This window comes from Diadema setosum, chromosome 11 (assembly GCF_964275005.1).
Source record: "Diadema setosum chromosome 11, eeDiaSeto1, whole genome shotgun sequence".
NCBI lineage: Eukaryota > Metazoa > Echinodermata > Echinoidea > Diadematoida > Diadematidae > Diadema > Diadema setosum.
Window position 1 is genome coordinate 17723793 of NC_092695.1, and position 27584 is coordinate 17751376.

General features: G+C 38.2%; 1 protein-coding gene across 1 annotated transcript in view; it reads right to left on the minus strand.

The window, feature by feature from the left end:
- Window positions 1-7529: 7529 nt before the first annotated feature.
- Window positions 7530-27584, minus strand: part of LOC140235325 (PAN2-PAN3 deadenylation complex subunit pan3-like) — a gene marked incomplete at its 5' end in the record, with an annotated part of 41319 nt that continues 21264 nt past the window's right edge. The window contains 10 exons of the mRNA XM_072315349.1: window positions 7530-10254; window positions 12145-12663; window positions 14908-15046; window positions 15961-16155; window positions 16902-17041; window positions 17790-18058; window positions 18454-18582; window positions 20850-20966; window positions 22987-23145; window positions 25032-25194. Of these exons, the coding sequence (XP_072171450.1) occupies window positions 12508-12663; window positions 14908-15046; window positions 15961-16155; window positions 16902-17041; window positions 17790-18058; window positions 18454-18582; window positions 20850-20966; window positions 22987-23145; window positions 25032-25194 (1467 nt within the window). The remainder of the gene's footprint in view (window positions 10255-12144; window positions 12664-14907; window positions 15047-15960; window positions 16156-16901; window positions 17042-17789; window positions 18059-18453; window positions 18583-20849; window positions 20967-22986; window positions 23146-25031; window positions 25195-27584) is intronic.

Sequence of the window (27584 nt, forward strand, 5' to 3'; positions counted from 1 at the left end):
TCGAGTGTGTCTGTGCATCCCTTTATTTGTAATGAGTACCAGTATAAGTGCATCCTCAATATACAACAATACCATCAACATGTTGACCTTCAAGACCTTTTGATCATGAAAAAATTCAGGGATGGGGCAAAAGCTGGTCTCAATTTACAAGTTTATTATCACACATGGCAGTTTGTAAGACAGATTCAGATCAGATCTAGTTGGAGAAGGATATATAGACATTCAAAGATGTATTCTAGAATGTGGCAAGTTAGGCACTACATATTGTTGCCACATTGCTTTGATAGTGAAAAAAAGTTCCTGACTAATTCTTAGGACTGATTGATCCCAAAATTGTCCTTAACAGCAGTCGAATTGTTAAAGGACAAGTCCACCTTTATTATACATCTGGATTGGGATAATGCAGTGCTCAATAAAAGTAGAACACAGTGAAAGTTTGAGGAAAATGGGACAATCAGTTCAGAAGTTATTTTTTAAAGTGTCTGAACAGTTACTGCTGGATGAGACGACTACTGCAGTTGATGATGTCACATGTGTACAACAATATAAGGAAAATGTATAGAGAATTTTACAAAATTTCACATTTTGAAAAAAAAGTACATATTCCCTCAACTTGTAACTGACATATTATGTTAAGGGTAATATTACTTCCCCTGCCTTCTGAAAGATGCAAGTCCTGCTCTTTTGTTATGCGAGAAAAGTGAAAATATGTTGAACTTGCGTTCTACTGTACACATATGACATCACAAGCTGTAGTACTAGTCTTCACAGCCAACGATTGTGGAACTGAAACTTAAAAAATTCATAACTTTTGAACGGATCGTCCGATTTTACTCAAACTTTCATGTACATGCGTTCTGCTAATATTTTGCATTCTCACAATGTTTATGAAGGTGGACTTGTCCTTTAAGATTGATCTCAATTGAGCTTAGTGAAGCAATCATCTGGTCTAACCATGAGTATTACTAAATTAGCTCTTTGTGTGCCCACACTTATACTTGCTAAGCTTCTTAATCAGCATTCACTATTAAATCCATCCAAACTTGACCTAGTTGTAGATTAGCAAGCCCATTCAAGTGTAACAACGTGCCTCAGCTCAATTGAAAGGCCATTGTGACATAGTAGGGGATTATGGGGGCAGGTAATCTCCTTTCATTGACAATATTACCTGGTAGGTTCCAGATACAAAGTATCTGTGCCAATGGGTGCAGATAGCACTCCAGCATGCATCCATTTGGTGAACAAGGCACAGCAAGGGTTAGTGAAGTAGGCTTTGTTAAAAAAAAAGAAAAAGAAAAAAAAAAGCACACAGCCAGGATACGCAACCCTTTTTAACGATCAGGTTCAAAATACAAGAGTAATTTGATATTTATTGTGAGGAGGTATGGGTTTAGTCATGTTTCTCAGTGCACCAAATACAGACGTACCTCAAATTAGTGAAAAAAGACAACCATTTACAAAATTGTTATTAAAATGTGTTGTCAATGAAGATGTATATATTTAAGCTGGAATATCACAAGATATGAATTTCACAATGAAAAAAAGCAAAAATATAAACATAAATAGTGTCATAACCATGTTGAGAACATTGGACCACTTTACTGATGTTGGTGCGATACCACATACTGAAGTCTGAATGAGTGCATGACAAAGTACAGTATAGGTTCAAACCATTGACTCTGCTGTCGGTGTTTCGTATTGTACACGTACATGCACGTGTGCAGGCAACATTAAAGCGCTACCATTGGTACAATGTTTCTTTATGAAGTGATTGAATGGTTTGCCTGATTCTTGATGGGTTGAAACTCAGTCAGTGGATAATTTCTAAGGGTTACCCCTCCCACACACAGACACATACCATCTGTTCAGATATACTGTATTACATATACATTGTACAGACTGTAGTAAAAACCAGAAACATTCGTGGCATGAAACTTATGCAAACTGGAGCCGACAGCCTCTTTTTTTTTTTTTTTTTTTTTTTTTGCAGCATGAAACTTTCTCAAATTGATACTGACATTCAATGCATTGTGTTGACACACCTTTCACAGGCATTTTACTTTAGTGATTCCTGGCTCCTTGCGAAATTTTCAAAAGTTTATGTGCCCGAAAATTTCTGGCTTTGTGGTATGCACATTTGCACAAGATAATCCATGTACAGTCCCCTCCCCCTTTCATTCATATAGAAGTGGTGGACAAGCAAACAAATGGTGGTGCTTAAAATAAGGAAAAAACTATGTTTGAGGTTCAAGAGGCATTAATTCTGATTTCTTGTCCTTAGGGGCATGAAATTCACATTGTTCATGTAAATATTGTGCTCAAAATGTTCATAATGTATAAATAATATGATACATGAAAGTCTATAGCAAAACACAAAAAACAACAAAACAAAAACAAAACAAAAAAATCCTGAATTTGTTACTCTCGCTCTCTACAAATACCTGTCATCTCATGCTTTCAATACAGTGACACAACCACCAGGCTGTCCCTGGTTGCCGGCACTGACACTATGAACTTTGAACAAATACCCAAGCTCTGTCATTCTGACATTGTTATGTCAAGTAGTCCCAGGCAGACAAGGCATATTAAATGAAAGCAACAACACGACCACCAGGCTAATGCAACAACACTACCACCAGGTTATCTCCTGGTTGCCGGTAGTGATGAGATGGATTTGCCGGATGAACTGCTGGCAACCAGGGATAGCCTGGTGGTTGTGTGCCGCTGCTCGGAAAGCAGTAGATGACAGGTTCAATTCCCACTGGTTTCTTTTTTCCGACATGTTTGTTAAAAATGTAGATCAGCAGCTGTAATCTTACAAGTTTCATTTGTACAGAGGGCAGATAAATTGAAGAAAACTCATACATGTATCCCATATCTTCACGGGGGTCATTTTCGGATGAACAAATCTTCGGAATAACGAACCTTCGGAATAACGCCAAAAATGTTCGGATTAACGAACCCTTTTTCATTTTCGGATTAACGAACCTCTAGGTATAGGGAATTTGTGTGTTTCGGATTAACGAACCTTCGGAATAACGAACCTTCGGAATAACGAATCTTTGGACTGAAGAGCCTTAGGAATAACGAACCTTTGGAATAACGAGCTGTAACCAATCCCCTCTGCTTAATAATCTCTTGCTTTCAATGAGTATCTTGTCAGTGGATCTGGTGCCCATTTCATAAAAGGATTCAGAATAATTGTTAGTTGCTAAAATTGCAATACTTGCATCTGATTGGTTACTGCATGGCTGCTGTCGTAGTAATATTAACTACAATCATTCGGGACTTGCAATTCTTAGAAAAAAAACTTGTGAAATACACAAAGTGCCAAGTCTTGTTTGACTGATATTCAAAAAGAAAGAGGATGTAGCGCATGATAGTCTAGTAACCATGTATGTTAGTGCTATTTGCCAAGATGTAAAAACTGGGTTCCCACAGTCATGGAAAATCCTGGAAAAATTTGTGGTCACAGAAAGTCAGTGAAAAGTCAAGGAATTTGGAAAATTTGTGAAAAGTCATGGAAAAGTCATAGAATTGCATTTACCTCTTGACTATGGCAGCTTTCCAGTTTGTCGTATCTCGCAACTCTCATACGGTACTCTGTGATCATACTCTATTATAATTGGTGTTCATGATTTCCATTTTCCCAGTTTTGTGACATCCCAAATTCTACATAACTCCCGGGACATATATTACTAATGATAATAGATGTACATGTCATCTTCAGAAATTTGACCCGGCAGCATGGGGATTCGTCATGGAGCAGAAAGGCTGACCCTGTTTGGATATATTTGAGAATTCCCCAGTTCAGAACTGTGTTCAGTTTAATGTTAATAAACACACGGTTGAAGAGTCTCGACCAGTGTCAACCATTACCAATGAGCATAGGATTACGCTTTGATTCATGAATTCACCGACCGAAACCTATTCGTCATTTCCAAATGTGCCCCAGTGGGCAGTGAATGAATTGGGCCACCCGTGAATCCCCATGCTACCGTGTCTTTAAAGAAAGCCGCACTGCTTCTGTTGTATTGTCCATCACTTGCACCCAAATGAAACAATATGGCACAGATACTGCTCTGACTACACATACACCACATACATGTACACCCCAAACTACTGTAGATAATAATTTGTGGGTTTAAGTGTGTATACCTTTTTTTTTTTTCTTTTTTTTTTTTTTTGAGGAGTGGGATTGCTTTCAATGAACTTCATATAGATATTTGTTGTACTGTGCCTTCTCTTATACAATTTTGAAATGAAAAAGATACCTGTGTTCAAGTGTATTCACACGCGTGTTATTTTTTATTTATTATCTTTTTATATTATTATCATTATTATTATTATTATTATTATTATTATTATTATTATCATCATCTTTATTATCATTATTGTTATTATTATTATTATTAATAATATTATTATTATTGTTTTTTGTTTTGTTTTGTTTTGCTTCTGCATTTTTGTTCTTCTGGTTGCACTAGACTATCTTTTAGTGATCATGAATTCTGTAATCTTATTGGTCAATTATCCACAGAATACTTTCTGTATTTCATGAGTGAGGTTATAGGTTGTTTATATGTTTTGCATTCTTGTTATTTGTTCGCATGTGCTTAATCCATCCCTGAATATTTTATGTAGTCCGTGATAACATAATCACTAAAAAATAGAAATCATTGCTCCCAGCTTGTTCTGACGAATATGGGAAATATCTACAAGGTCTGAAGTCATATTCAATTTGGTCTCTGGCCTCATGGAATATGGCACCAGATAGACCATAAACATTTGCCTGTATCTTGTGAACAAGTGGGGATAACTTCACACCCATACCCTGCTTTCATCCATCTCAAAACAACAAACTGATCACACGTACCAATGCTTCAGCATACTTGAAAGACACGTTGACGGGGAAATAATGCAACTGTGAATGAGAGAAACTGAATGTGCTTTCTCAACTTTATTTTAAAAATATCCAGAACTTTGTACAATATGGAAGCTGACCATATATGTTTTTACATATACATGTACTGTACAAAAAAGTACTTCGCATATAAAAATTGACATTCTCCACTTAAATATTGATTGAGAGGTTAAGTGTATAAAAAAATTCTTCTCACAAGCTGAGAAATTACACTTGTGAAAGTAGTCTTGCAAATTGCATTCACCATGTTCATGCGGAACGAGTGCAAAGGTAGGCAGAATCCACATGAAGGCAGATTCACACACACGCGCGCACACACACACACACACACGCACAAACAGAAATGGTGACAGAAATTTGATCAACAACAACAAAAAATACTGTGTTCTGGGTGTGTTTAACGAGACGTGAAACACTGGAAGTTAACATGCAGTTCTCAAAATGTTTCAAGTGTAATGCAGAATACACATTCAACAACATAAACCAGGATCAGCCAGGACATAACATAGTCTTTTGCAGAGAAATGTAACTGAACACATAATATTCCACAGAGCCTGCTGCTAGTCTTGATTCCAGGGCATTGCAATGTCTCCCTGAAGAGAAGAGAATGGGGAAAATTTCAGTGCTTTACTTGAACTTAGTAAATCGTAGCATCGCCCCACTTAGTAGATAAGGCAAATACAAAGCAGTGCAAGCCTAAACGTGGAAGGCATGTTACCATGACAACCAGGTAATACATGAAGCCATTTTTTTTTTTTATATTGAATGAACATAACACATACAATGTACAGTGTACTTCCATTTTTAACATAGAGGGTTGTACAGAGCCATGAAAGGACTTCATACGAATTAACTTGTGCTGATTGTACCAAAAAATAAAAATAAAAAAAAATGAAATGAAATCACTCCTAGTAACAATAATTTGTCTGAAAACCATGCCACACATGATCTAGATCATTTCTCACATATCTGTTAATGCTGTTTTCTGAATACACACCTGAAAGAGAAAGCACTATAAAAAAAATTGTAGCTATCCATAATGGACTGGACTATCTTGATAATGATAGATTATGGTACAAAAGATGTTAACAATGATTTGTTTTATAGGCCTTATTCAATGTTCAAAACATTCTAAATGAGTTGAACACCTCACTTTGTATGTATGCATGGGCACATTATTGATCTCTCAAGGAAAATAATGATGGAGCTATAATCAGTGAATACGACGAGAGGAAAATTTATCAAATAATGGCTTATAATTTTTTTCTCTCAAAATTCATTAGGGGTAAAGAGGAATGGGAAGCAAGGTATTAGTAACATTTCATTGTACATCACAGAAATCCACTGTAAGAAGGCAGTGTAACCACATGACTCCATTAGACATAGAATTTGCACTTACTTAACTCTTGTGTCAGAACCATCTCTGTAGATGAGTTAAATACTTTTTACTGAGCTTGTGTGAAATTGTGCTTAATCGGTGATGCAAAATTAGGACTGGTCAAGGAAAAAAAAATCATGAAGGAGACTGTCAACTTCTATTTGGCACAGTGAGAGAACCGTGTTCGTATTCACAGAGTTTTAGGGTCCTTTTAGACCAAAAAAAAAAAAAAAAAGATCTTGCATCCCATTGCTCTACAGTGATGTGCTAAATTGTATTACATTGCCTCCTTCTACTGTATGTAAAATGCTACAAAGGGATGTGATGCATTGTGTTTAAAACTCCATGACCAGTCATATTGCTTCACATCCAATCAGTTCAGGTGATGCAACATAATACAGATGTACTTTTCACAAGTTGATTGCATCAGAGTTTACCAGTGCCACAACGATAAAGAAAACTGAGAAAGGAAAAGACAGCAGACCGTGCAATCGTTCACAATTTAACTTGAAAATAAAAATCTGTAGTTGATTAGTAATTTACCCAGAACAAAGCTTCAAATACTTCAGCTCCTTAACCATCAGCATCTGCCCTTCCCCCCAAATAACCAGATTGGCAGCGACTGTTCTCATGTGTGTGTGTGTGTGTGTGTGTGTGTGTGTGTGTGTGTGTGTGTGTGTGCGCGTGGGGTGGGGTGGGGTGGTACAGTGTGACAAAACTTGTATTTTATTGCCCAGCTCAAATCATCCCTGGTTTACCCTATTTTGCCACTAATTCTCATAAAGACACAATCAATCTGTCAAGAATTTTGTACATGTGAAAGTTACTGTTTCCTTGTGTGACTAAGAGATACATGTTGCAAGACAACCTGTAGGTACCAATGGGTTAAAGCATGAGTGAATTTCACAAAGATGAGATTTGGTGCAGGTTTCCAGAGAGCAAATGATAGCGGGAGATACAATAAAAAAATGAAGACAATACTTGGCATGAGATGACAACAATTTAGTACATGAAATATCTGCCAAAATGACTTCTTCCTGCAGATGAAGAGGAGTTCTGGCAATAAATCAAACAAGAAAATCATAATGCTCAATTACACGTAATAATGCATGACTAATCTGAGCTATTGCAACACGATTTTAAAATCCCACGAAAAACTGTGAGTACTTTTAATCCAAAACAATCAAAGCTGGATCAGAGTGATTTAAAAAATACCCCCCCCCCAAAAAAAAAAGGCAATAAAAACTCAAAAAATATGTTGGAATGTCAGAATTTGATCCTGTACCACTGGATCAAACTTAATTCTATGTGAATAGGAGATATCCATTCATAAAGCTACATGTATGGTGGTTTTAGAAAGCCCATGAACCATGACAAATATGACTGTGTGACATTAAATCTGTTATGGTTCATCACTGGCATGATGCCTTCAAAGAACGCTTAACCTTTCCCAGAAGAATCGGCCGTGGTAGAAACAAGACAGGGGGCTCGGCCATATTGTCGTGCCAGTGAAATGTTTGAAAGGAACAAAATGTTTCGTGGGTTGGCACGTTGTGAAGGAATCGTAACCTTTGAATCACACTAGCATCACTACATAATCTGATTTCATTTCATTTTGTGCCGTAAATCCTGTAAGTGTGACACTAAATATATCAAAATGAAATAACATGTAAAAATTGAGAATAATGATTCTTTTGTAAAGATCTAAATCCAGACCTCCTCTCTGCCTCTAAACGTGTGATACGTAGGTGGGTAGCTTAAAAGGATCATGCAAATTGTCAATTCAAAGTCATAACATCACAAAATTCATGAATTCATAGAGACAAATGATCCGTTTTTTTTTTCTCTCCAAAAATAGTGTTTGATAACAAACGTAGAAATGAAAGCCACACAAATCTTCACTCCCTGATAAGAATAAGAATGTACATAAAAATACATACAGCTGAACAATATCCAAGAAGGCAATTTTTGAGCTTCTCTCGACCAGATACTTGTTATCTTGAAGAATTGGTTCCAAGAAAAGTCCAACCCTTGAAGGAAATTCATTTTCCATGCATGCAGTGAAACAAAAGCAGCAGATTTTTTTTGAAGCTGCAGCAAAAATGGACAAATATTTAGAGAGCTGTGATCACGAAACTACAGTGCATTTGTATCGCCACCTCATGATGCTTCCATGATACCATTCCTGTTTAACTGGCATAAAATATCACTCAGTTTACATTTCATGTATTGTGTAATACCTGTATGACATCAAGAAAAGTGAAAGAAATGTTTGAAATTTGCAGTGACACATGGATTTGATTCCTTCAGCGGTCTGAAGAAAATCTGTTTGTTTGTTTTTTTCTTTCCCTTTAGTACGCACAATGAATGACACGATACATTGTTGCTTTCAACATCAGAGTTTCATGGTCATGATGTCATTCAAGGGCTGGATTTTTTTTTTTTTTTTCACTTCTTTTCTGATATCACTCAAACCTTCACTGTTCTGCTGCTTTGATTTCAGTGGTTCCTTTTAAAATGACTCTCAAGATTTGAGGAAAGTTCTCTCCAACGTTACAGTAAAGGCAGGACAGAAGAGAATTCAAGGACCGATTAACCCTTTACTGCACAGGGTCACTGGCTGATCCATGTGATTTGCATGTGGTGGCAATGCGGAGAGTGGTGATTTTGGCAAGTTTGTGGAGTTGATAGGCATTGTATCAGAATCAACTTTACATCATTTTTTTTTCCTGCTTTGTGGCTGGATGAGATGGAAAATTGTGTGTTCAGTAGCCAAGTTGCTGCCACTTTGTCACGATAATGCGCACGAAGGCTGTGTGAAACTTCTCTCATCAGCTTGCTTGGAATTGGCCAGCGACTGCATCCATCCATCGAAAACAGTCTCTCTGCCGTTGAGAGTCTGGGTCGCGAAGGGCTCCCTCTACAGCTTACTGGCTTTAAGTCGTTACCATGACATGATTATATTACACTCAGTAACAAGAGTAACGATTAAGATGACGCAAGGAGTCCAGTACCAAGGCTTGTTCTCCTTGATGCGTGTCATTGTGATTATTCGAACTTGCATGTCCTCCAATGACAAATCTCCGTCAAAGCATACAATATGGCTGTATTCCCCAGAGAACACTTGACCAAACTTCTTACGGAGCTCCTCTTGCCTCGTTTGAGCAGATGAGCTGTGGAATGCTTGAATAACAATGTCTTCTTCTCATAAAACATAAAAAATAAAGCTCCATGCTGAATTAACAGTCCCTGCACTTTTGATAAATCATACAAACACTGGCTAAGTCATTACAACTATGTACAACCCTTGACACATGTTACTGTACACCATTTTACCCCCGTTTTTAGAACGTATGCTATTTACATGGTAGCCTTTACAATGTCTACGTGGTGTATGTACATGTAACATGTTGGCCTGCTGTCAGACTGGACAGAACACTCTGTTTTATTAACGCCTGCCTCCACTCCCTTGGAGTTCATTGCAGTCAGGCACTGGATAAATTAAAAAGAAAGTATCGACAGTAAAGACTCTATCATATCCTTCAACCACTCACCTTAGACACAGAGTAATGTGAATCTGTTCAATCAAAAAGACCTTTCCTAAAAAAAAAAAACACCCAGAAGAGATAAAAGAGGCATGTATCATGAAAACATTAAAAATTAGAACTCTTTTATGAGTGATCCAACTTACATTTACAATGATGGCAATGGTTGGGATGAATACTATTTTGACACAGCACACCAGTCCATGCTGACCAATACACCACTCTTCATAACTTCCTAACTCGCGTATCTAAATTTTTGATCCTCCGTTCCAGTTGACACTTGTAGCTTCTGATCACTTGCTTTAAAATGAGTGACGGGAAAGACCAATGATGAAGCGGGCATGTCCTGACTTCAAGGGACTAACACAGCGGCTAGATAGTATTATTCACCACGGGCCCATCCAGTACTGGCAGTGTCGTACGACGATGGAGAGAAATGGGGAGATTACTGACTACAATATGTATGTATCTCCTCTACTTACTAACTCTGACCACTCATAATGAGCTGCATCCTTCACCACAGTAAATGAAAAATCGACCAAATTTAAGGGATCTCTCTCTCTTACAACTTTACAGCAGATTCGATATTGGAACATGATAATAACCCTCCAAAAAAGTGTAAGAAAATAAAAACAAAAATGGTGTGTGGCTCTAGGGATAAGCTCAATGCAAAACACCATGATCATTGCCTTTACAGCAAACTAGAAAAGAAAAATCGGAAGTAACGCATAATTAGCCAATAGAGATATCAACAATCTTGATCCATCCGCCACTGCATTCATGTTGTGTTCAGATTTCAAGAGCATAATATTGCTGACTGATATCAACTTACTGAATGAGAGTCATCGCCCCTTTCCCTCCACACAAACTAACCATGAATTTTAGACCAGTATGTGTGAGTGAAGGAATACTTTTTAAAAATGGCAAATTTAGACTGTAATTAAATAAACTGCAAAATGTACACCCTATGAAACATTTATCATATAAAAAATGATTGTATCTATCTGTTGAAAAGAACACTTCCATTACATATGAAATAATTCCAAATTGACATTAGCCAGCGTATCTTGAAAAAAAAAAATGCAATTTTCTCTATAGAGTCTATAGAGATATACAATTCACGTTGAACAGCCTTATTGTTACCAACAGAGAGCGATTGCTGGTTTATATCTCATAGAATAATTGGCATTCTGCCACATAATTCTGTGATGCAAAATTGAGTCAACACAAAAGCAAAACCCGAAAATAAAACAGAAAAACCCGATGTCACCATTGGGCATTGTCTGTTTATATGCTTCAACTGTCACATGATGTACCACATGACAGCCCCCATTGTGCACACACAAATCGGGCATATGGTACTAAGTCATGAATGCAATGTTATTTCATTAATATTTTTAATGCACATTTTCCCATCCCTTCTTGATAATAATAACTGCAACAAGGCGCTCTAAGTACATAGTATTCTGTGGAGATGTCTAAAAACACTTCAAAACATGCAGATTCCCAATCAAAAGTAGTAAATGTAATATCCATGGCATGATCAATGCAAGACAATAATTGATGGAATGGATATGATCAGGACTGTTGTTCTTGTGTTTTGTTTCTTCCCTGATGATGAATTGAGTTTTGAACAACAAAATTCCAAGATCTATACAAAATACAAGCATATTTCATTAAAACTTCAGCTTATGAAAAGCAGAAATATAATTTTTTTGTTGTTGAAAAAAAAATGATGAACTGCTATATTCCATTGTCAAGATTAGTGGTCATTGCCTAAAAATGTCCATTTAACCATTTGGCTTCACTGCTATGAAATATAGTGGTGACCCAATAGATGGTCCCGCCATAAATATCCATGCAAATCATGTAACCTGGTAGGTTCAGCACTAACAGACCTTAACCAGTTGAGGACTGTTTGATTTTGCTACAACCCGCATTTCCCATAGACGCTTGCCCGGGTATACACGGGACTCGTCCTCAACAGGTTAACATAACAATTTGCCCTTGTACTGAATGATAATATATTGATTTTAAAAAAAAGGATGAAATTCTTTCAGCTCACAAATGTAAGTCACCATCATGACTGCCTCCATTGCAATACTTAAGCTCATTTTGATAGAATCATATCCATACAGAGAAAAAATTTCAGGGGAAATCATTCGAAAGGGCGAGGTGAGTGGTGTGGGAAAGCAAGAAGGAGAACAAGAAGAAAGCAGAACTTTGTGCCCAGTCATTACTGACTAGCAAACTGACTAGCAATTATTGCCAACATCTTTGTTCCTCGGCAAACTAACCATACTGGTGTCGGGTGCCTCGCTAGATTCACTCTCTGATTACAAGGTCTCATCCCCTTCCTTTCTGCGGCTGATACCACACGACGCACGGACACAGGATGATCAATCCGTTTCTGGATGTTCCTCAAGTGTCCATCGATAATCGCTGTGTGCTTGTGATTTCCTTCCTAGTTATGTTCTGGGGACAACACATCGCAATTCCAAATTGGCTTTGTGGAGTTTTTGTGAGTCAAACCAACAGCGCAGGATCTCCAATGTCCCCAAAAAGTTCACGTTCAGAGGTGTGAGGGGGGTTGGAGTCTGAAGTGGTGGCCGACCACACCCGACTACTGGTTACTGGTTACCGGGTGGGGGCGTTGGGTATCAGTGACCGATGTTTTCGTCGGAGGAGTGGGAGGCTTGTAGCACTTCGCTGAAGGTGTTTTGAAAGCAGTGTTTGAGGTCAGTGTATGACACCACCAGGATGTTTTGTTCGTCCCTTGACATCAGACTGACCTTCTCCGGGATTCCAGCATCCAGCTACCAGGAGAAGGAGGAGAAAGCAATTGAGTGACTAGCTGCTCTACATCCACTTACGTTAGTGGGGGTTCTACCTATTTTTCACCTTTTTCACAAGTGCAACATGATATGATTATGGTTCCTGCAGCTACTCCCCAAACAGGATGTTTATAAGCTTAACCCTAACCAGGCCGGGCTTTTTGGTGTGTTCTGTGGCTGGGGGGGGGGGGGGGGGGGGGGGGGGGGGGGGGGGGGGGGGGGGGGGGTTGGTTGAATCAACCCCCCCCCCCCAACCCCCCCGAGATCTCGGCTGTCGATCGCGCAATCGCCATGAAAATTGGCACATGCATTACCTGTGGCGTAATCTACCACATTATACAAAAAGAAATTGAAATTTTCATTATATTAATTAATAATGCTAATATATGCATAAAATCATACATTTTGCTTTAAATCAGAAAGTAAAGCTCCTAGAATCCTAATGTTTGGTGATAACATTCTTTGTAGCATTCCTAACAATGTACTTGAAAAAAAAATCTGGTATCAAACTTAATTTCTTATTGTTTTATGAATTTCTTATGTATTTCTTTGTTTTTCGACCTTTTGTTTTACCATTTTTTTTCACAAAATTTATGACAGAATCTTTTCCAAGCATGATCATGCTGAAATTAATTGATTTCAGCCTATGAAAATGAAAATAATCATATCTTAATGAATAAGGTGAGAAAACTCTATTTGCATAGACTTTACACACAAAATCACGTTTTTGAGCCATTTTTGGTCTGACAGGCTTGTATAAAAGGTCGTGCAGCGTCGTAACGGTATGTGCGATTTTCGCGAAAATGGTGTCAAAAGATGCGCGAGACTTGAAAGTAATAAGTCAGCGAACGACATGGTCAAAAAATTTCGCGAGGCGGAATAGTTGCAAAAAATGTCGAGGGGGGTTGATTCAACCCCCCCCCCCCCCAGCCTTTTTAGGGTTAAAGGGATGGTATAGTTTTGGTTTAAATGGGGGATTGAGATTCTAACTTTTTGTAAGATAATTAGAACCACTTATAAGATATTAAAAAAGTATACAATTCTAAGAGGAATTCAAACTTTGCTTGATGAAAATCGGTTTTGAAATGGCTGAATTATATCCAAAGACAGAGTTAAAAAAAAGTAATATCATAATAACAGGCGGGTTCTACCTTTTAATAGGATCTCTTTGTTTTTGGAGAGCTGAGCCATTTCAAAACCTATTTTCATCTCATAAATTTTTAATTTCTCTTAGAATTGTCAGCTTTTTCATATTTCATAGGTTTCTCTTTATCTCACAAAAAACTTGGAACCTGAAACCCCATCTGAACTGAAACTCTAACATCCCTTTAAACAGTTTCACTTCAAAAACTTTTCCTGAACATACGGGTACATCAGAAAGTTCATTCAAAAGTTCCTTGGACTCGATCATTACTTTGTCTTTCCCTATGCTCATGAAAATGTTTTACAGCTATAAAAACCCCTATACACATCAAAAGCAATCATGACATTTAAAGGACAAGTTCACCTTCATTAATATAAGGATTGAGAGAATGTAGCAATATTTGTAGAACACATCATTGAAAGTTTGAGGAAAATCGGACAATCCGTTCCAAAGTTATGAATTTTTGAAGTTTTTGTGAAGTCACCGCTGGATGAGAAGACTACTGCAGTGTATGATGTCACATGCGTACAACAATATAAGGAAAATATAAAGAGAATTTCACAAAATTTCATCTTTTGAAAAAAATTACACATTCCCTTGACTCGTTACTGACATATGTTATGGGTAATATTATTCCCACTGCCTTTAGAAAGAGGCAAGTCAAGTGCTCTTTTATCATGCGAAAAAAAGTGAAAATATGTTGAATTTTCTTTATAATTTCTCTATACTGTTGTACTCATATGACATCACGAGCCTTAGTAGTCTCCTCATCCAGTGGTTCCAACACAAAAATTTTAAAAATTCATAACCTTTGCATCGATTGTCCAATTTTCCTCAAACTTTCACTAGTGTGTTCTACTAATATTGCTGCATTCTCTCAATCCTTATGTTTATGATGGTGAACTTGTCCTTCAAATATGACTTTTGAGTGTTTGATCTCAACATCTGGGGAAATTTATAGAAATATTCAGATACCAGTAAATGTAATGTTTCTACACAAGAGTGGATTGTAAGTATGACATGCAAAATATGCGAGGTGGTAAGAATGATTTCTGTGTTCAAAAGGTGAGAAATGAGCATACCTTATTGAGGCACTGCACAATGTGAGACATGTTCAGCCATGGTGACCCATTTTCCTTGACCTGATGGAACAGGTGGTCTCGGAAGAGCTTGAGAAGGTAACGGTCACCAGTCTCTGACCACTGCACATCGCCGTGAAACCTACAAAGCAACACCAACCAAGAGTCATGCATGGCATTATACACTGGGGCAAAGGTACATCATAAGGTAGATTAACAATGAATATCACATACTGTATTGCAAACAGTATATTTATTCAGCAAATCTAATTTTTTTGAGAATCGGGACTTCCCGACGATTTTGCTAGAGGTTAAATCCATAATTGTGGAAGACAGTAAATAAACAGATATGTACATGTGCACATCGCATTCATGTTTTTCAGATCAGAAATAATAATTTTGCATGATGTTAAAATCACAAATACATAATTGTAGCACCTGACACACAAAATTCACAAAAATAATAATCTTGCAAAATATATGCCATACAAAGTAGTTTTTCTTTTTTTTGTGTGTGTGTACAAGATAGAAGAGTACTTATTCACACATGGGTACATTTGTATGTATGACTGGTGCCCATTCAGGTGCCCATTCAGGTCTTTTGTGAAAGTGATACATTATTAATTACAGGGCAAATATCTTGTTTAAAACTTGCATCAATGCCAATGCCAAGTCTCTTTTTGTATGGATGCGGGAGAAAAGTGACGTTTTAGAATCTTTAATATTTCTTTCTGGAAATTTCACAAGCTTTCCACAGACTTGGAAATATCTGTTGTAATCATATACATGCACATGCTTTTTTATCCTTAATTTTTGCATCTTTGTTTATTGTATTCCTACTGTCATATTTGCATGCTCACGCAAATATGTCAGTTATGTATCCATGTGAATATGTTTGTTGTTAATATGCTCAGCTCAACACAACTCCGATCCAGGAAGACCACACAAAGTCCTTGCAATTGCTTTGGACCTGCATCACATATTCATTTACATTTTGCTACGTACGTCTTCCTGCGTACGTAGATATCAAAATGTCATTTTGCGACTCTGACTCACTCCGGTCTCTCATTGATGACGCCCAGCTTGCACAGGAGCCGAAAGAGTCGTCCATTCTGGATCTCCCGCGACAGCTGCTCCTCCATCACATCGCTGCACATCAGGGCTGCATCCAGCTGGGTGTAGAACCGTGCCCCAATCATTGGCATGATGTCGTTCACTGACCTGGGGCGTGGTTGGCTGGTCAACAGGTAACTGTGGCAATCAAGGAGCAAATTATGTCGATGATTATAACATTAGCAGCAAGAACAGCAATAGTAATAATAATAGTGATGATAACAATGATCATACGACAATAACAAACAAGACTGGAAGTTTACTAATAGCAGCAGCACCTAAACTTGAATGTTCTAAAATGTCATATGTTTTCCTCACAATTACTGAACCCTTACAACCATACTCGTAACAAATTTGAAGTTGAATTGTTATACTTCCACAAAAAAAGCCATGTGTGTTGGTATAACATGACAGAATGCTAGGCACTCTGTTTAATAGATTAAGATTTGGTACAGACTGACGACTTGAGTCCCAGGCTAGTTTGTTGCTAATTCTTATGTACAACTGTCAAATTCTACATCACATACAAAATCTCAAAACAATCACACTCGTGACCGAAGACTTTTTCTTTTTGGTAGTATTCCCTTTGGTGTGTACATAGTATCACTATATGATTATGGAGTAAAGAATCTGCTGGTTTGGTAGAATATCAAGTCATCCCTTGTGTCCACAGTTCCTAAAATCTACAGGGCAATGAATTAATTTGATTTTCACACAAGGCCAAATGGTTTGTTGATGAGCATATGATATACTTACATAAAACTGGCATTCTGATATGTATAGCTGCAAAACTTCCACATCTGAAGAAGGAATGACTAATATTTCTTTTTCAAGCTCACATATGCTATACACACATTACAATTCAAAGTCCTGGTCTAACTTACAGGACCAGATTCTTGAGATCTGCTGAATACTGGTGAGCGACGAGGTCCACGGAGGCCGAGAGTCTCTGGCGTTGAATGCTCTGGACTGAATTGCAAGCCAAGGCTAGGATCACCTTTCCAAGTGAGATCAGATCTTCTTGCTGTAACACAGAAGAAGGAAACATCAAACAATTTGATGATAACATTTCCATCTTAATCAATCAAAATTAGAGGCTGTTTTGCTGCAGAAATTATCATGTCATTACATTCACACCTCTGAATTTCACTGCATATAATATTGAGTAAAAAGACTAGGTGGACATAAATCTGCACAAAATGACATGGAAATGTACAAAAATTCGACACTGTGAGAGAAAACGGGAAATCCAGCCTTCTGAAATGAGTTGCCACATTTCACATCAGATTAGCCATTAAGAGTCTCTTACAAAAAAAGAAACACAACAACTTAACAAACAATTGCATGTGAACAGTGGATGATTTAAATAAAAGTGAATTTCTTATATTACCTTACCCTGAAAGAAAAAAATCCTGTTTTTACCATTTCCAAATGTTCAACACTGAAACAAAGATATTGCAAAAGCTAAATGTATATGTACACAGGCACAGTATGTGACAAGTTGATAATCATCAAACACTAAAACATTAAAATGATTTCCACTATGCAGGATATCTGGAATAAGAATTACTGTAAAACACAATATTTTTGCGGCATGAAATTTTTGCGTATTGGAGCTGGACTGACTTTTTTGCAGCATAAAATTTTCATGAGTTGCCTCTAACATTCAATGCATATAGTGTAGACAAGAACTTTCGCAGTCATTTTCATTTCGCGAATCTTGGCTCTCACGAAATTCGCGAAATTAAAATGCATTCCTCATTTTACAGTACCTGATAGTGCGAGATCATTGCAAGGGGATTGGACTGGCTGGGGTCAAACGTCAGGACGTCAAAGATGCCCACGCAGTTGACCCGTAACCTGGACTTGTTGAGGATGAGAATCTTGGTGGGGTCCATAACCCGGCAGGCCAGGCCCGCTGTGTGGATGGCCCGCAGGGCTGAGCTCAGCTGAACAATGTAGGTCCAGATGAGGCCCTCAGGGAGTAGACTGGTGCTGTGGCCCCTGGGACCATTCAGCCCCCCTCCCCCACCTCCCCCTGGTGGAGACAGAGGGAGAGAACAGTGACAAAATGTGCTTCATTCCTCTACATGTCCCAAATCCTTTGTATAACATTCATCTACTTTGTGGAACATCCAAACTTGGACAGCCTTATAAAAGTTGACACATTGCTCTATGAGGGACACCAGTGAAATGAATAGAACATGAAGATTCTGAGAATACTCTAAATTCTTCTCTTGAATAGAACCTTCGGCATTTCGCCTCATTTAAACCAAGGCACTATGCCACAATTTTCTGCCATATTTCACCACCAGGGCTGCCACTTGCCAGACCCTACCTCATTTCATATTCACAATAATTTCATCACCATGGCAAATAACATGTGTTGAATTGATGGAACACAAACTGCAATTGAGCCATGGATGATGCAAATAGCCTTACCTCTTGAGCCCGGAAAGGGCCCGTTGTGGCTTTTCCGGAATGAGTTGAGACTGCCCGAATGGCCAAAGTGCCTGGACATGAGTGTCGTTGAGCCTGGGTGGTAATCGTGCACAAATACGATGGCTGCAGGAGAGAGGTTCGGCAAAAAGATAATACTTTGGTTAATACTCAAGACCGTGCTGTGGTCATAACAGCAACAGGAGAGATAGAGCATACCATGTGTACATACGTAGCATGGACAAAGGTAACAAGAACACTCAGATAATTTTTATGAGGTGACACAATTTACAATTCAGCTCACACATGCTGTTTTCAAAGTCAGTCAATTCTTTGTTCATCTCCTGATTCATATTCATGTTAGTGAGTAATCTCTGCATAGGTAAACACGTCTTGAGGTGGAGCTAAAACATTCACAAGGATATTCAACATTGTAGCCAAGCTTACCACACATTACCTGTGCTGGTGGATCCACAGACACTGAGAATAAAATGCTTCAGCCAAACAAACAAGGCAAGTGCCAAATTGTGTCTCGCCCATTCGCGTACAAGGAATTAACATTTTTTATAACTCCTAGAAGTTCATTGACCTGCTTATGACCTTTGACCTTGTGGTGACCTTCAACACCCCAAGGGTCATTTACCATCCAGGTGTGGTCACAAACGGACAAAGGGATCAAAAGTAGTGAGCCATAATCGAAACGTGCCATAAAAACATACCATTGGGCCCTAAAAATTTGTTGACCCCTTTCTGTGACATTTGACCTTGTGATGACCTTTAACTCCCCAAGGGACATCTACCATCCAAGTTTGGTCACAAACGGACATAGGGATCAAAAGTTATGAGTCACAATCAAAATGCGCCCTGAAAACATAACATTGGGCCCTAAAAGTTTGTTGACCCCTGTCTGTGACCTTTGACCTTGTGACGACCTTCACCTCCCCAAGGGACATCTTCCATCCAAGTTTGGTCACAAACGGACAAAGGGATCAAAAGTTATGAGCCATAAACGAAATGCGCCCTAAAAACTTAACATTGGGCCCTAAAAGTTCGTTGACCCATCTGTGACCTTTGACCTTGTGGTTACCTTCAACTTCCCAAGAGACATCTACCATCACCCAAGTTTGATTGCCATTGTAGCAACATGTGCTGAGTTACGTGTGATAAGAGAGTCTTGCAAGTAAACTTTAACGTATGACCTCAAATGACCTTTTACCTTATCATGTGACCTCTTACGGCACCATAACATGAAGGTACCCCCAGTGCATCCATCACCCAAGTTTGATTGCCATTATAGCAACATGTGTCGAGTTACGTGTGATAAGAGAGTCTTACAAGTAAACTTTAACGTATGACCTCAAATGACCTTTGACCTTATCCTGTGACCTCCAACGGCACCATAACATGAAGGTACCCCCAGTGCATCTATGACCCAAGTTAGGTTGTAATCCAAGCAACTTATGTGAAGTTATTTGTCAAAAGAGAGTCTTGCAGGTAAACTTTAACATAGAAAAGAGAGTCTTGCACATACTCTTTAATATATGACCTCAAATGACCTTTGACATCATCACATGACCTCTGACAACACCATAACATGAAGACACCCCTAGTGCCTCAATCATCCAAGTTTGGGTACCATTGCTGTAACAGTTGCCAAGTTATGCATCATAAGAGAGTCTTGCAGGTAAACTTTAACATTTGTGACGGACGACGGACGGACGACGGACGGACGACATTTGGATCCCTTAGTCTCGCCTTCACCTCCGGTGGGCGAGACAAAAATGCACCGGCCTTTCACATACGACCAGACATTCTGATTATTTCATTAACAAAAACATAGTTAATTAGAGATTACTAAATATCACATGACTATGGTAAATGGAGCAAACATACATGAAAATCCCATATATGCCTTTCTAGAGTCAAAAATATTTGTCTTTACTGTGAAGAGAAAAACAAATTATTGACAACAGTGTTATGAAACAATTTATAAAACTAATAATGTATAAGCCAATTATTTCGCGAGGTTTTATTTTCGTGAATTTCATGAGTCAGGTACTATTCGTGAATTCAAAGACATGCAAAAAATAATGACTCTGATCCCGATATGGACGTGATGCACACGTATACATTTCTCCGTTCAGTACAGGACTCCACGATAGCAAATTTAACCACTCGCGAAATCAATGGGAAGTCCCGATTTGCAAAAATTTAGACTCACTAAGTATATGGTGTATACAGTATTTGAATAAGCTGTATCTGAGCAGGTTCATACTTCCTTTTAAACTGCTGCTCACCTACACCCGAAAGGGGGAGGCTAAACAATGATAGTAAATTTGACCTATTGCCACAGCCAGTTGAGAGTTGACCTCTATGGATCGCTGGGAACTTACAATGCTCTCCGAAGGCTTTTGTGGAGAAGACCTCTCTGAGAGAGACGATGTTGGAGTGTTGGAGCTTCTTCCACTTGTCCACCAGCACCATCCACTGTGTGACTCCTACCCGGAAACCTGTGGCATCAATGAAACAATGAGACAGTGTGAGATTGTGGGGTAATGGATGGGAGGGTAACATCCTTGCCAATCTTACAGCAAAATAAATATGTAAGGGACTGGATTTGCAGGACCAATCAATCCATCTCCTGTAGTTTATCATCAGCACACGGTTACAAAAATTGGAATTCAGAAGTGAATCAAGCTCTTTCTTTCCAGAGAGAGAGAGAGAAAAGAAGGTTCCTACACACCAAATGGAACAGTTGGCATGTGGAAAGACAAGTGTGACGAGCACAAGGGAAACTCCAGTCACAAAATGATAAGACAGTCCTATGAATCCCACAAGCAAAATCCAAAGCTTTTGAACGTACATTTTCATATGCTGGATAGGTTGTCTGGAACGCTCTACCAAAACAACTCCGCCTATGTGATTCAGAAGTAATGTTTAGAAGGAAACTCAAGACTGAACTGTTTCAATTGTAATTATGTTGTTCCTAAATTTTGTGTATGTTGTACGTTGATGTATGTACAGCGCTTTGATCAGGGCTTGTAAAAGCGCTCAATAAGAAATAGTTATAATTATTATTATTATTATTATTTCATAGGACAGATGTGCTTTGGGAAACCACCCGAAGTGAACGTTGCAAAACATACTGATAAGAAGACAATGCTGTATGTCTACATGAGCAGATACTTCCTGATAACATTTTGACAACTGCATTGATACTATATAATTCTTTTGGAATACTAAAGAAGTACACTAAATATACATGCACATAATGCCAACACACACATTGCTGTGCCAACATCTTTTAGTGCATACAGCTGTCAGTGAGTGCACAATTTCATTTCTGAATTTAAAGCTCTGTGGCACCTGCACACATGATTGGTTGAAAATATGACACCTACTATTTGTGCTGCTTGAACATTCACTTGTTTATTTACATTATCTGCATATTTCAAAGCATACATCAGCTTGCTTCATTAAAGATATTCCTGATTATTGCTGGAATATCATAATCTTGGAAGAAAATCTAACCAGCAACAGATAACAGCAATTCAAATTAAGCAACATCACCTCAAAACTATGGGAGATAAAAGAATCCCAAAGTTTGCATTATATATCATTGCTCTAGTAAGGAGAACTGCAAATGATAAATATTCCATTATGCTGCTTGGATTAGTTCCAATGTCATTTGTTCTGGGTCCAGACAAAAAAAAAAAAAAAAAAAAAAAAAAAAAAAGACACAAAGACAATACACACTCACACATGCCACACAGAACATACATAGATTGTTGATGTACACAGCAGCATTGCGACATTAGCACTGCTCTAGTCGTGACATCCTCTGCACATTGAAACTTCAATAATCACAACAACATAAAACGCCACTGCCAGGATATAAACAATTCATAATGCAAGAGTCTGAGGGGGCAGGAAACAAAAGGGGAAATCCACGCCATCATTTAATAATTAGTGGAGACTTGATTGACCTCAGTCTTACTAAATATTACATGTGTGGTGTATGGAGGCACAGGGGAAAGTGTATTGACAAGGGGAGAGAGAAAGAAAGAAGAGGAAATGATAAAGAGAAATATGGAGAGAGAAGTCAAATGTTGTGTCCTTATCAAGTTTAATATCAAGTCTGTGAAAACAAGAGAGAGTGGTATCCAAGTGGTATTAATTCCAAGGTTCACATGACTGCCGCAGCATACAATGTCAAGGGAGCAAAACCAAAAATGAAAGCTGGACAATAACACACAACATCCTGACAGTAAACTTGAAAAAAAAAACAAAAAACAAAAACAAACAAACAAACAAACAAAACAAAGAGAAGCAAAACAATTGACTCATTATTTCTCTTCCAATCCTTGGTGTCATGTGAACTATGCAGGGTACATTCAAGGGTGATTATGTAATATTCACTATGCAAAATATGTCCAAAACAACAACAGCAGCAGCAACAACAACAACAACAGCAAGCAAACAATAATAACAAACTCACATCAGAGACAAAAGAGAGTATGTGATGCATACCATGTATTCTCCTGAGGCAGTAGAGCTTGCTGTCCTTCTTGTTGATGGCCTTGTAGCAGGTGGTGGTATAGCCAAAGGTGCTGGACTTGTCCATGGGGGTCTTGGGAGGTGGCTCCAGGGGGTACAATGAGTGGTAGTTGTCCACCTCCTGGGGGATGTCTGTTGCAACAACATGGCCATTACCTTTTTGTTAGAGACTAGTTTGTCTGTACCTCGTCCCACTGTGACACCCTTTTTCTTGAATAATCACATCAACATTGAAAATCCTTCCACTGCAACATACAGGCAAGTAACGAAAGCTGCTGCTGGTCACGCCAGATCAAATTTATGACCTCAAAAGCAAGACATCATCTGTGTTTTGCAAGGTACTTTACAGCACATTACAAAGCATCAAGGCACCTACCATTAACACTGTGTATCAACAGACTTAGTGGGTCTATAACTCTATGGCTCATCTCTGCATGACAGCTTCACCTTTACTGAAGAGTCTATTGTAAAGGGAAATGAAACCCCAATATAAATGTGCATTGAGTGAATGCAGCAACATGAGTAGAACACATCAACGAAGTTCGAGGAAAATGTAAATAGAATTCGACAAAATGTAATTTTCGAATGAAAAGTTCACATTCCCTTGAATTGATACTGACATATTTTAAGGTAAATAAAGTCAAGTACTCCTCCATTATACAAGAAAAGTGAAAATATGTTGAATTTTCTTCATATTCCTTAGTAGCATGGCCCATACATGACACCACAAAGTGTTGCAGTCTTCTCATCCAGCCATGGCGGCACGAAAACTTTAAAAATTCACGACTCTTGAACCGATTGCCCAATTTTCCTAAAACTCTCACTGATGTTTTTTTACTAATGTTGCTGCATTCACTCAATCCACACATATATTTGGGTTTCAGTCTCCTTTCATTGTTGCTACAGGACAAAAGCTGATGGAACCTTAACCCTAACCAGGCCGGGCTTTTTTGGGTGTTCTGTGGCCGGGGAGGGGTTGATTCAACCCCCCCCTGAGATCTCGGCCATCGATCGCGCAATCGCCATGAAATTTGGCACGTGCATTGCCTGTGGCGTATTCTACCACGCTATACAAAAAGAAATGGAAATTTTCGTCATAATAATTAATTATGCTAATATATGCATGAAATCATACATTTTCCTCTAAATCAGAAGTTAAAGCTCCTAGAATTTTCATTTTTGGTGAAAACATTCTTTGTAGCATTCCTAACAATGTACTTGAAAAAAAAAAATTGGTATCATAATAAATTTCTTATGTATTTCATTGTTTTTTCGACCTTTTCTTTATCATTTTTTTTCCGCAAAATTTATGACAGAACCTATTTCGAGCATAATTATGCTACAATTAATTAGTTTCAGCCTATAAAAGTGAAAATAATCATATCTTTATGAATAAGAAGAGAAAACTCCATTTGCATAGACTTTATACACGAAATCACGTTTTCAAGCCATTTTTGGCCTGACAGGCATGTATAAAACGTCATGCAGCGTCGTAATGGTATGCGCGATTTTCGTGAAAATGGTGTCAAAAGATGCGCAAGACTTGAAAGTAAAAAGTCAGCGAACGGCGCGGTCAAAAAATTTCGCGCGGCGGAGTAGTCGCGAAAAATGTCGAGGGGGGGGTTGATTCAACCCCCCCCCCCGGCCTTTTTAGGGTTAAAGATCAGAAAGAAATGTGAACTACATATTAGACAATTTAGGTAGAACGGGATGAAACAAAATAACACTTTTCAAAGGTGATGAAGATGTTTGAAAATGTTCAGCTAACATTGTTGTTGCTTCACAAAATTGGAAATTACACTTTCTTCACAAATGAGCAAATATGCTTTATTGTAGATAGATGTATTTCTCATCCACACAGATGATTGTAAGAAATGTGTACAGAATATTTGTCAAAAGGTGCTAGAGTAAGTTGGTTTTGTAGCCACGAAGAGTGTGATAACACTTCAATCATTTTTGGAACTCAATTTGTAGAACAGACTGGAGCTGAATGATGGGTAAGCAGGTTGTAAACTCACTGGGGTGCTCGGTGGGTTCCAGCTGGGTGAGGGACTGGGCCTGTTTGCTCAGCAGGTCGATCTTGATCTCCTCGTCCATGAAGAAGGAGGGCCCGTTGGGATTCCTCTTCATGTAGTCCACATGGGCCGGCACCGAAGGGTACACGTGGAATGAGGGCATGACCTGTGGGCGACCCCAAAGTTAGTGGGGGAAAAAAAAAATCTTAATCATCCATAGTAGGACCTTTCACCCTTGACCTTTCATTATACTTTGCCCTCTATAAAAGCAGTGCAGCAATCGTCGATATATACACACCAGACATAGCAGCAGCACACTCGTCATGAAGCCAGCAGCAGTATCTGAAATGTATCTGAAAGTACTCCAAAAACAAGGTGCTCCATTCACGCATACAGTGTTGAGTATATTACGCTCTTTCAACGTCTCAGAACCTATCATTATGGCATCTTGAGTTTCATTTGATGGAATGAAAGCATTTACTTTCTGTAACTGTTTACACTCATTTCCAACATTGAATGGGAGTACTTTACAATTAGCTACTTCTGGCAGCTTCAATGTTGTGCATGCAGAAATGTACAGCGTGCCATCTGTATATCTAGTGTGAGCAGTATATCGTTGAATGTACTGCTGTCTTGAAATGATTATGAAGGATGATGCTCAAACTGTATTTTGAAAATTGTTGTATGAACACTGACTTTTTAAATTTGAGCGCTGTGAATTCCTATCCCCAAAGTTACAGTAAAAGTTTAAACTCTGAGCAAAGTTTGCTGAAACAAAGTCTTACAAATGCTTGCGTTATATTTCCATCATTGAATGTATGAAAAATGGATGGCTATACATTACACAAGGATGCCAATATTGCAAACAGCACTGCAGTATTCTAGGGGCTGAATAGCTCATTTTTTGGTGAAAAATAATGCAATAAACACACATAGTTTCAAAACAATTTACAAATACTGCAAAAAGTAACAGTTGGCATATCTGTCAATTGCATTTTGGACAGATACATACAGTGTAAATGTACACATGTAAAAGGAAATCTAATAACATTTCTATTTATGTTGTGTACAATGTCTGTAGCAACCTTACTGTACAGACATAAAAGGAAGGGATAAAAAAAGCTTTAAATATCAACACTCAACAACATAAGTACGTCCAAACCAGCTGGTACTATGACAGCTTTTCTTCTTCCCTAAATACTATCTCCCTGATTCTCTCATAATGCCTGTATCAATTATCATTAAAGGACAACCGATTCACAAAAGCTGCAAACTGACATGAGTGTTGATTCCCCATGGAATTTTACACTGTGTGTCTAGCAAGTCATTCAGAACTGTTTATTACGTATGACGTCTAATAACATGTTTCAGAAACCTGAGAAGAGTGATATAGGGGGTAATTTCCTTTTCAAATATCATGTTCCATCTTATTATTGGCCCTTTCACACAATGTGTACTCATCCAAATTTGATATCATGCCCAGCTTTCATGGCCACGACCCTTCATTTGTTGATTTGTTGGGTAAATATTTACTCTTGTCTTTTTGTACTCTTTCTTTCTTGCCCCTTGGAAATACAGACCACAACAACAAAACATCACATTGATATGTGGTCATCTCACTAAAGTTTCACTGCCAAAACGAAACTAAACTATCATGAAGTACTGTCTTCCTCCCTACAGCATGTACTATTTCAATTCAGTCACAATGAAGCATTGTTTTTCTTCTTTTTTTTTTTAAATACTTACATAAAATTTGTATTTGACACGTTTGTTTTCTCTTATTTTTCATTTTTCCTTTCCTTCTCTTTTGTCTCTTCTGCTTTGCGTTTCGCATCATTGTATTGGGTGTGTTACAAATGTAATGTAGTATCATTTTCATTTTTACTCAGTATACAGCTGCTTTTAAAAAAACTTTGTCCAAACAGAATATCTGGGATAAATCCTGCCTATTGTGTATTTACACCCTTAAAAAATGCTAGACTCTTTATGTCTCTCTTCATATAAGTGTATAAATGAGTACATAACAATGCTCAAATCACGATACCGCCAAGGCCCTGTGGTCCAGAATTGCTATCACTGAAGAGGCTACTCTTGGTAAATATGACACTTTCATCATTGCCTATCACACGTATCAATTTTTGAGGCAGCAGAGCATGTTGCATTGATGATGACAAAACTAAGCTAAGGCATCAAGCTTGCCTTTTTCTTTCACCCTATTCATGCAGGACATCTTAAGACGCTCTAAACTCTGTATGAACAGATAATTAGGCCCTGAAATAATTTTACGATTCTATCCCTCCCGAGGCTACATTTGTAGGTTCAGGAGTGCTCTTGAAGCGCTCTAAATTGTGTATAAATGGTCACCAACATTAGCAGCACTCGAGAAGGGGTGACCACGATTTGGTCGGGTTGAAGGGGAATGTGTAGTACATGCACTAAACTGTCTTGAGCACAACACCAACTGCAAAATTATTGGCTGTCAATGGGATGTGGAAAAAAAAAACTATAGGAAGAGTGTAATGCACTGTGAGCTGTGGTACACGCTGTGCATCAGTA